Source organism: Humulus lupulus, chromosome X (genome assembly GCF_963169125.1).
Source record: "Humulus lupulus chromosome X, drHumLupu1.1, whole genome shotgun sequence".
Classification (NCBI taxonomy): Eukaryota; Viridiplantae; Streptophyta; class Magnoliopsida; order Rosales; family Cannabaceae; genus Humulus; species Humulus lupulus.
Window position 1 is genome coordinate 100504814 of NC_084802.1, and position 11591 is coordinate 100516404.

The following is an 11591-nucleotide window of genomic DNA, read 5'->3' on the forward strand; positions in this document are numbered from 1 at the left end:
AGCAAGTGCTCAAAAATCACAAAGGAAATGGAGGAGAAGGAAGGTACGGTAAGCTTCAAGAACTTCCTCTGTTTTCCCTCTATTCCACAGCCATAAAGGGTTTATATCTATCCTAGGGGTAAAAAGACCATTATACCCCTAGGTCAATTAAGGGTTTCTAAAGTCTCCCAAGGGAAAAATTGTCCTTTCCAACCTATCTCGTTAATCATAATTAACGCTCTCCAATTCCTGCTATTCTCGATAATCTCAAACACCAATAATTTATATCCCATTACCATTTAACTTCTGGTAATGCTCTAATCATTAAAATCACCCCGAGACTCATCCCGAGCCCTGAACTTAAACCTGTTATGACTAGACCACTAATTAATATACCATGGTCGTCTCATGCCGAATAGCTCGAACAACCCCACATTATAATGTGGTCTCAACAACATATCACCGACATGCATACATTTATACAATTATGCCCTCAACACGCCAAATTACCATCACACCCCTGTAATTATAATGTGGACCCACATGCATGCATATAACATCATATCATAATATAATTCACATAAACATGCATATTATCATTTAGTGGCATAATTAAACATTTATGGCCTTCCCTGCCTACTAATCCCGCCATTAAACCACATCGGAGAATTCATGGCATTACAGTGAAGGCTCCCAAAAGACTCGAAGATTCTTTATATGCCTCATAAATGCCCAAATTTTATTATGCACTTATTACTTGAGATAACGAATGTATATTTATGTAAATGGGAAGTTACCCAAATTTGTAAAATACCATATTAATGTACGATTACCCAAAACTGTCCATGAGAATCTCTTATAAATACAAGGGAGAATGGACAAAAAAGGGGATCAAGTTTCTGTATACCAAAACTCTAGTGAAATTGTCATAAAAAATTTCACGGTGAGAACGAAACAGGTTAATAAGAATGACTCGTGGACTAGATGGATTTTAAACACTAAACCACGTACGAAGTGTGTGAGTGTTCATGATTTTTTTTGTTCAATTACGGTTTAGCAAAAGCATAATCTCTCTATTTTTGGATTCCTTAATCCACTGTTGGTGAATAACCGCGTCAACACCAAGGGTTGAATAAAATTTTGGGAGGTTGATACGCTACAATCATGGGAGCCATGGCAATCTACCCTATTTGAGAACATCCACAGCTAGCTGAAGAAAGTTCATAAGCAGCATAAATAGGAAGGAGAAGCTGAGTCTCAACTGAGGAAGGGTGTGCATAATGTGAATAACAATCACTTCAAGGAAGGACTTGCTCAAATGGAAAGGGAGTTGAACAAACATGGAGAACATCACCTCTATGATTCCAACATAAGGATTTGACAATAATCTTACACTACAACAAACATGGACAACATCACCTCTATGATTCAAACATAAGGATTTGATTCTTAGGAAACATTTGTTAGGATTAATGCCCTAAAAGCATGTAAAGATATTTTATTGATTTAAATAAAAGTAAAATTTTATTATATTTGAATGTTATAATTATTGTTTGAATCAATTGTATAATAATATCAAGAAAATTCCTTATTCATTCATGAGAATATGATCTTGTACTAGTATGAGAGAATTAAGATCATATATAATGAATAAAATAGTCAGTAACATATTAAAGTAAGAAATCTTTAATGAATGGTTACTAGTATAGTTTACTAAGCATACATGATGCAAGTGATCTAGATTCGAATTTTTGATGTGGATAGGCATCTTAGTAAAGGTGTTGTATATAATAGAGATTATATATGATGGGAGCGATGAGAATTAATTATCTTTATAAACTTATCGATTGACATAAAGATTTAATTCTTATCATAATAGATGATCATTTGTAGATCAGTCTAAATCATGAGTATTCATGAAATCCTGTTTGTGTTTATTGGATCTTTTGATTCACTCATTATGGTTTCTTAGTATAGTCAGGCTAATGACTTTTGTTTTGGAAATTCAATATCATGAATGGCTAGGAACATGATTTACAATAACGGAATCCATACTTTCCTAACAGATCGAATATTGGTTCTCTTAAGGGTTAATTCTAGAACTAAGTAGTTATTGAGCTCAAATCTATAATTTGATTATAGATTAATAATTTACTAGTGAATTAATTGCACTTAAGGATCAAGAAGTAAATAGAAGGGTAAACGGTAATCTTGACCAGCTCTAATTAACGAACAAATAAATGGAGGACAAAACTATATTTATTGATTATATCAATGGACTACAAGAGAAAACTTTGTAAATATAATTCTATAAATACTTAGAGTGTAATTCTGTATTTAAAGTGGAGTAATAATGGAATTAATAAATAAGATTATTAGATTAAATAGTTTAATTAATAATATGGATTATTAGAGCTTCGTATTTTAGGTCCATGGTCCCCAGATCACCTATGTCCTACACTGTTTTGGGTAAGGATGTCAAAAGAAATATTTGTAGAGAGAATGACTAAATTGCAAAGGAATAAATTTTCCAGGGCAAGGAAATAATTATGTGATAATTATGGGTAATTAGTAATTATGAAATAATTATTTATTTAACTATATAGTTTTTATTTTGAAAAACTATATGTTAAAATAAATATTAATCATGTTTGGATTAATATAAAGAGAGAGATAAATAATTATCTTATTTATAATAAGATATTTATTTATTTATTAAAACTGATATTTTAAGATAAAGTTAATTTTTAATTAATTGATATTTATTTTTGGATAAATATATTGTCTTAAGGATTGATTAAACAAACAAATGAGAAAATTAGAGAAAACCCTAATTGTGTGGTGCGACACACTCACTGCACAGTGAGTGTGGTGCCAGACAAAGGTATATCTGTATCCCTGGGATTTGAAGTTTGAATTTCAAAATTATTTGTTTAATCAGTTATTTAATTATTCTTTTTAAATATGATTTAAATAAATAAATAGGTTATATCTAACAAGTTTTATTTTAATAAAATAAGGATCAATTAACAAGTTAGTTATCTTTTTAAAACTGAAAGAGCGATACTTTCATGAATAAGTTGTTTTAAGCGATTAAAATGTTTAGACTGGCAGACTCTCTCTCTCAAAAAGAAAGCGGTAGTTTTTCCTAAACCTGAAAACTATTCAATACATCTTCTCTCAATCAAATCTCTCTAGTTCTCATATGTTGAGTACATCTAGAGAGTTCTAAATCAACCTTTTGAATCCTACGTGCCCACACACTTCCTTGTGTGTTTGAGGATTGGTTTGTAAGATCAAGGTGTGAGCTTTCAAAATCTGGATTGGAAGATCGTTGATTTATACAAAAAGATTCATGGATTCTTTATAGGCTACAAGAGGTAATCTCTAATCTATTTGTATGAGATTTACTATATATGTATTTGTAAAGTCCTCCTAATCCATGACCGTTACATTGTGTACTTTAAATAGTGTCAGACTTACTAATCAAGTCATTTGGTTATAATGTGTAACTAAGGTTAATGTCAAGGGTTAGGGTTAAAAAATTTGGTCAAAAGGAAACGTTGACTTCTCATTTAGAAGTTTAGTGTTGGGAATATATGGCTTTACTCTTTGCAAATCAACAATGAATAATGATAATAATGCAATATTCCAAATCCTAGATGTTGATCAAGATTCAAATTCAAAGTATGAATACAATTCTCGATAATCAAAGAATATAAAGAAATAAATTATTAAATGATGATAAGATTAAATAAGATACATTTAATCATCAATACTATTAATGAAAAACATAATAGAATTACAAAATACAAGATTAGGGTTAGAGAGATACAACCTTTGTATTGAGCAACTTGAATCTTTAAACTTGGGGAACTTCTAAGGCTTATACACAAGAATAATATTGTTGTCCAAAATCTCTATTCCAAGCCTTCCCAATTGCTTGAGGGTTCAACTAAGTAGAATGAGATTTGGGATTGAACAAGCCTTGAAACTCATGCAAGTCAAGCAACGCTTGATGAGTTTCTTAGAGAAAACCTTGATCTTAGAAAGCTAGAGAGAGAATGAGGTTAAAGAGAGAGTTGGGAAGTGTGATCAAGGCTTTTCAACTCTAATAACCCTTATATGTAGTGCAGGCATCATCATTAGTCTAACCAATAGGATTAGAACATTTAAAATGCATCATTTGGAGCCTACTAGAAGGCTATGCATCGCAAGCTAGGGTTTTTGAAGCCCTTCGCATTTTGGCGATGCCACGCCACTTAGGAGGCGAAGCATCGCCACTTTCTCTGACTTTGGACCCTTCCAATAGTCCTAAATTTCTCCAAATGCTACCAAAATTTTTGTGAATATTTAAATATCTCATTGTATCACTTTAGACCCACAAAATTCACTTTTAGATGCCTTCTGCACAATCTCATATTTTCACTTTTCTTTAAGTGAAAACCGTTAAGTGTTTTGCACCTCAATGTGGAAACATCTTAACCATTATATTTAACCAATCTCAACATTTAGTACATACATGGGATCACAAAATGATGTAAACAGATGTTTAAAAGGTTATATACAAGCCAAAAGTTACAACCAGCCGACCTAAGCGGCAAAATAAGGGATACAACCCTAGTTCTTCTGAGATATACTCAGTCGTGGGGGTCGAGCAGCCGCATATGTACACACTGCCACCGAAGCTCTTTAACTCATGGCTGGTCCAACTTTCCTTTTCCCTTACCTGCACCACATAGCACCCATGAGCCAGGGCTCAACAAGAAAACTTAAACATGTGCATGAGCAGTAAATACAGATTCCAGATGCATATCTAGCATGCCCAGCAGTAATAATCTACTCATGCATGGATACAATTACAAATAAATGATCATAGGATGATTCTAGGGCCCGCTGCCTTGAATAAATGACCATAGAGTAAGTTTGAAGCCCTATGCCCTAGCTATCTGACCATAGATTCACCCGGGGCCCTTTACCCAAGCTCTGATTAACTAACCATAGAGTTAGCCAAACACTTTGTTTTCCAACGACCATAGGGTCAGGCAACGTAATAGCACGTCCCTAATTAGGCCTAAGCCTCTCGACCAACGCACAATGCGCTATTGATGCCTTTGACTAATAATTAATGGCCTAAACGAGATATTCAGATAACCAAACAAACAGATACAGATACAGATAGGCATACTTCAGACAATACAAGTATGCATACGCATTAATCATATATTTCAGCCAATTGAATACATACACAGTAATAGCCATGTTCCTTAACGGGGCCGAGCCCTAATTATGCAGACAATGCAAACAATCATTAAATAATTATCCAAACATAGAGCTTTCAAGCATGCTTAATTAACGAGCATAAACATAACCTTAATCGCATTCATTCCTTGGGGTCCGAGCCCTATTCATTGTTACATTTAACAAGCAGGCCAAGCCCAAATCACATATATCACGTATTGGGTGCAGTTTTCTTACCTTAGGTCCGAGTGCAATGTATATTAAGAACGACCCACGAGCATGATCTTGGTTTTGAGACACTAGAAAAAACCTAGTCACAACCATTATAGAGAATCTCATTAAGCGGATAAAGGCTTTTGTACCGATTTCAAGCCTGTAGGACGTCGAATTCTACTAAACCGGGTAGTAGGATCGATCCTAAGCCCTTAGGTTTGAGTTCGTGCACTCAAAAGCCCTTCAAGCGCCGTGGCCCAAGGCAAAAGAGTCGCGGCCCACCTCAAGTCAGAGAGCCCAAGGGCTCTCCTCTAGACCACACGCTAAAAAGGGATTTCTGCACCTGCTTCTCCCTGTGTTCATGAGAGACGCAACACCCCAAGAACAGGGCCGAAGCTCGCCATGAAAACCTAGTTTTCCCCTTCATTTCTTCAAGCCAAATCTCACCAAAAACCTATCCAAACATAGCTAAATCCCAAAAGTAAAGTACCCATACAACTCAACACTTCAAAACCCACAAAACTCAAGCCTAAACTTGGCCAAAACCTCACCAAATCTCTAAATTAAAAACTGAGTTTCCAAACTCCAGAACTTAGCTAAAATTAGAGAAAACACAGATAATTAAGGCTATAAATCATTACCACTACTGCCCAAAACGATGCTAAGCTTTTCCCCAAGCACTCCCGAGCCTAAGTTAGCTTCGATTCCCCTTGGATCGCAATAATTTCAAAGAATTGAGAGAGAGAGAGAGAGAGAGAGAGAAAGAAGGTGAGTGCTGAGTGAACATGTTTTTCTGTTTATGTGAGGTTACTTAGAGTTCAAGTAACTCTAAGTAAATCCTGAGGCTCGGGGTACCCAAAAAAATGTCCCCGAGGGTAGAATGGTCAAAATCCCTAAAATTCCCTCCTAATCTCACTAACTCCGAATATATCCTCAAACATTTATTCCCATTACCCGATAACCCAGTAATGCACTAGATACCCAAAATACCCCTTGACTCACCCCAAGTCAGGTATTAGGTCCCACTGTGACTTTCCTACTAACTTGTTCCCTAGGATCGCCTCGTGCCGAGTAACCCAAATATATCCATATAATAATGTGGTCTCACACATATATCACCTATATGCACATATATTCCAAATATACATGCAACGGCCAAATTACGAAAATTACCCTTCTAATAAGAAACAGGCTCACTTGCATATTTAATACACCTAACACATGCATATCTAGTCATATTATAATATACCTCACGTAATCATACAATGACACACATATCTATCACATAAACACATATTTCATAATTAAATTACATAATTTTCCATCCTGACCCCCAAATCAAGGCCCTAAGCCTTATTAGGTAATTTTGGGACGTTACAACTATCCCCTCCTTACAGAGATTTCATCCTCAAAATTTTACTTGAACAACTCGGGATACAAATTCTACATATCTAATTCCAGCTCCCAAGTCGCTTCCTCGACCTTACTGTTCCTCCATAATACCTTAACCAAAGGTATAGTCTTGTTCCACAGGACCTTGTCATTCCTGACTAAAATTATAACTGGGTGCTCCTCATAGGATAAATCTGTCTCCAGTTCCAGATCCTCGTAACTCAACACATGAGTCCCATCTAATACATACTTCCTCAACATGGAAATATGAAATACGTTCTGCACACTAGACAGTTCCAGGGGTAAGGCCAACCTACACTACAAGAAAAAATGCTTTTAATAACACTGAAAATGTGTTATCAAAACATACGATAACACTTTCTGATGTGTTAAGACCGACTATGTTATCGTAGGTCAGGGTACTTTACATAACACTTTATCAGTGTTATACAGATGTGTTATTGTACTGTCAATGATAACACAATTTCTGTGTTATTTTAATATATAGATAAGTGTTTAATTATGTTATTTATAGTCGATTATATAACACTTTTTTGTGTTATACTACACTTTAGTATAACACATATGTTATATTAGCTTAGAGAAAATGATCTTTTTTTACTTACACAAAACTAGGAAAACAAATATGAAAGTTAAAGCCAAATAAGGTAACATAAATAGATTTTTATTAATTACTCAAATGTAATTACAATATTTAGTCTACTAGTCTAGGCTTAAGAAATCATATTACAACGTAATTTATGCCAAATTCAGATTCCTTTATCACTAAATACAAAACAAGAAATGTATTCAAAAATTAGTGAAATACATTCTTCCATTCTAAAGGCCTCAACTACAAATGTTGTCAAGAATTGCTCCAAAGAAATCATCTCAATATACCTGCACATTGTAAAAAAAAAGTCCATTTATTATTAAGAACATACCTCCATATATCATCACCTAATGGGGAAAAAAGGTCATTAACAGTTAACAATAAAATTTTAAATTAAATAGATAAAATCTAATTGCATTCACTGTAAACAACAACTAATACAATGCAACTTACAAAATAAATTACAAACTAAGAAAACTTAACCCCACAAAACAGGCGGAAAGAAAATGGGATGTCTCAAAGGAATAATAAATAAAAATTCAAAATCTTAAACAAGTTAGAAAATACTTTAAAATCTTGAAATCATGACATACCAAGAATCTTATATCTAGTGGCAAGAGTATTCAAAGCAGCTTTTCTAATTTCACCATCTCTTTCTGCTGTCAAGCTTGCAACAATTTGCAAGGATTTTAACTGCCCACTAATCTGTCAAGAGAATAGATGTTAGCGTCCTCTATTTCAATTGCAGCGTCCTCCATTTCAATTGCAGCGGTATATCCAAAACTTCAACTATTTCCTTGCCAATCGATGGGAATGCCTGTAATAAAATCCAGAATATACTGTAAAAAATGTGCACTAATATACAAAAGAAATGAACCAGTGATGCACACAAAAACCTTTTGCAGCATCTCAAGCCCATCAATTTGCTTCTTAAAATCTGTGCTTAGAAGCCGTCTATGCAAATCCTCTCTGAAGTACTTCATCAAATCATTCTGCATAAACATGTATGTTAAATAAATTCTGCATTAAATTAGATACAAAATAAACAAATCTGAGAAACTACTATATCCACAACCTCAAGGTTTTGAATTTGTTCTATCTGTGGATCTTCAAACTTAAACCTCCTTACTACCAATCTTTCCCTATCCTCCTGCAGATAAGTAAAGTCCAAATGATTACTTGTCAATATATTCAAAAGTAAGAGGCATTCAAAAATTGCTTGCTTAAGTTGTACCTTATTGGAATCTTTAACATTTAGTAAAGCCTGCGATTGAACTGCTATATCTTGAATGGACATAATTGATTCTGACCTCAAAGCCTTCGTACCAACAGTTCTCTTCAAAAAATCATTAACCGAAAAAAATTAAAAAATAAAATAAAATAATAATAATCTCCTTACAAAATTATAAGTTATAAAAGAACTAGAAGTTAGCATTTAAGGAAACATACAGAAGATGCTACTTTTCTTCCATGCTTCAAAACACCATTAGAAGTGGATTTACCCACTTTCGAAAGGGTCTTGGATGCAGGGGCCGAAATTGTTTTGGCAGATTCAAAAGATTCTGGAAAAAAATAATTATTATTGGTATAAATCACCAAAACAGAATACAAGCAAGAGACCCAAGTACCCAACAGCCTTACCTTGAAAATTACCATAATGCTTCAAACATCATGAACAAGAGCTAAAGTTGGTCCCTGAACATCCCTAACAAGGTTCTCAACCTGAAATAATACATTCAAACAATGTGTTCATGCACTAACTGACCAATGAGTCAAAGTAGTACCAAAAGTTACTAGTGTACTTACAGTTTCTTGTGTACAAACTCTCAAGATTTCAGCAATGCATGTCTCTGCTGCTTTACGAACATCTGATGATTTATCTTGGATGAAAATTTCATAAAGTCATAACCAGAAACAATGGAAAGGGAACTGGCATCATGATTCTTACATCTCTATGCACATTATTGTTAGCATGGAAATATTCTAGCAATGCAAACAAGTAAAAAGAATATTTCACTGTTTTTGACAAGTCAAAATTACCGTCAGAGCAGAGGAAGCTGACTTTAGTAGCTGTACAGCATTAGGAAATTCAGTTAACCCAGATAGTTGTTTTGACAACCACTCAAAAAGATCTTTGCGCCCTTCCGCACCAAGTTTTGCATCTGTCCAAGCTGCTGCAATGTAAGGAACCTGCAAGAAGTATACAATCATGCCACATGAGACAAAAAAACTAAACAGCTTCCACAGCCTAGAGAAAAAAAAAAAAACTTACCATTTTATCAAGATGAACAACAGAGAGCCAAGAATCTAAAGTATTCAATGTGCATTCCCTCATATGCTTTTTATTGTCACCCAAACATTTCAAAACATCCACTAAAATGCCCTGAAAGAAATCAATACACTCACATTCAATTTTAAAGAGTACACTACATAAAATTAGCGATCATGAATTAGAAATCAACCTTGCTTGCTTTCTCAACAGCTGGACCCATTGCACATGCAACATTGCCAATGCATGTCAATGTTGCCATGACTAAATTTTTGTTGCTGTCACCTAGACGACCCCTTAGAGCACCAAACAATTCAGTTGAAAATAAACATTAAACAATAATTAACAAATGGGAGGATATAAAGGAGGCTGAATAGCATGTACAATAATAAATAATAACAATAGAGGGAGAGAGAATTTAAACACATGATAGAATGTACCAGTTCCATTGGGTTGGACGCGCTTGTTAGCCTCTTCCAAAACTTTATTCACAGCTTCAATTGACTCCAAGCGAGCCTAGAAAGCAGAAAATACAAAACATCAAAACACTACAATGGCTGCTAAATATCTCCCCTTTGGACCTTCCAGCAGCAGGCAGGTGTCAGGCTCCATCCCTAAGAACATTAATTATGATCAAAATATTACCTTCCAATCAGTACTTTCTAAGCCTTTAAGCAGGGTACGTGTAATCTTCCCACTAATATCTTCCCGTGGCAGGCCATCTAGTCCACCAGAAGATGCAGATATAGGTTCTGCTGATTTAATAGTTCTCTTTGGAGCTGCTGCTGCACCCTAGATAAGATATGGGAATACATCAGTAACAAATAAACAAAAACGAACAATACATGCATCTTGAATGATTAAGTTGGAGCACCTCAAATGGATTCTTCTCATACTCTGTATCCAGTGCACTAAGAAGTGCAGGTTTAACATCAGAAAGAAACCCTTTAATATCTACAAAAGAAAAGGGTTGGGAGGGAGTTACAAATTAATTATATAAAAAAAAAAATCAATGTTTGGGAGCAGTTCAACTAAATATTTAAAAGGAAATTTAGGTGTGTGGACAATTCACATAAAATGAGTGTCAACCTGGGCCAACAAATTTATGCAAAACACCCAAAAGCTTGATGGAAGAATTTCTAGTAGCAGCTGCACTTGACTGCAGTCCAGTATCTTTACAAAAATCAATTAAATCATGTAAAACAAAATATATCAATTCCTTTAATAGCTGAATATGGTAATTATTAACTAACAGTTAGACAAAGCAAAAAAACAAGGGCCCAAATATAACTTCAAACCTTAAGTTTCAAATGTGAGATGCCAAAATCTTCCACTACTGAAACCATCCACAGTAGCCCCTCGCTAAGAACCTTGGGATTCTTGTGCTCTTTCAGTATCTTGTAAAGCTACAATACAAAGAATTCCTTGACTTTTATTGGATTATAAAAAATAAAAAAAGCAATCAAAGAAAAGAAATACAAGTTCCAATCAATTTAGAACCTAATAAGAAAAATTCATCAAGGCACAACATAATAATTACTTCTCATCAGCAAACAAAGAAATTAGACCTTTATAAGTCATTTCAGCAGTATCAACATCCATTTTTTCTCTTTTAATTTTCTATATTTTTTTGGCTATATATCAACACCCGTGTATCGGCATTTAATAAAAGTTAGTGAAATTAACAGCATGTCTTGATTAGTTTGGTGGTATTCCTATACAAAAAAACTCAATAGGTTTGGCACTAGTGTAAGGTAATACATGACCTAGACTATTTTGTTCCTCCTTTTATTGAAACTTTGTAATTCAAGTTTTTTAAAATCATTAAGGACTAAGACAAACACGGTGAAAGGGTAGAGCAGGCCAAAACAAACTAAAGAATTA

At 34.3% G+C, this 11591-nt stretch overlaps 1 protein-coding gene and 2 long non-coding RNA genes across 3 annotated transcripts; all 3 read right to left on the reverse strand.

Annotated features, from left to right (window-relative positions):
- Positions 1-8513: 8513 nt before the first annotated feature.
- On the reverse strand, positions 8514-9125 carry LOC133804899 (uncharacterized). The gene is made up of 4 exons (XR_009878694.1): positions 9080-9125; positions 8888-9000; positions 8673-8774; positions 8514-8588 (listed from the first exon to the last, which is right to left on the reverse strand). It is a non-coding gene; the product is annotated as an uncharacterized LOC133804899 (long non-coding RNA).
- A 219-nt stretch (positions 9126-9344) lies between these two features.
- LOC133804453 (protein MOR1-like) lies at positions 9345-10019 on the reverse strand. The gene is made up of 3 exons (XM_062242612.1): positions 9901-10019; positions 9711-9821; positions 9345-9628 (listed from the first exon to the last, which is right to left on the reverse strand). The coding sequence occupies exons 1-3, from the start codon at positions 9967-9969 to the stop codon at positions 9452-9454; spliced, it is 357 nt and encodes a 118-aa protein (XP_062098596.1). The 5' UTR covers positions 9970-10019; the 3' UTR covers positions 9345-9451.
- Positions 10020-10028: 9 nt separating this feature from the next.
- On the reverse strand, positions 10029-11203 carry LOC133804454 (uncharacterized). Its single transcript, XR_009878485.1, has 4 exons — positions 10797-11203; positions 10582-10661; positions 10353-10499; positions 10029-10223 (listed from the first exon to the last, which is right to left on the reverse strand). It is a non-coding gene; the product is annotated as an uncharacterized LOC133804454 (long non-coding RNA).
- Between the last annotated feature and the right edge of the window lie 388 nt (positions 11204-11591).

Bases quoted from the DNA above. Each gene is read 5' to 3' on its own strand.
- LOC133804453 (XM_062242612.1), bottom strand. From the start codon at position 9,969: ATGGCAACATTGACATGCATTGGCAATGTTGCATGTGCAATGGGTCCA. The intron at 9,822-9,900 runs GTTGATTTCTAA...GATTTCTTTCAG, and splicing joins CTGTTGAGAAAGCAAGCAAG to GGCATTTTAGTGGATGTTTT. The intron at 9,629-9,710 runs GTAAGTTTTTTT...TACTTCTTGCAG, and splicing joins TTGTTCATCTTGATAAAATG to GTTCCTTACATTGCAGCAGC.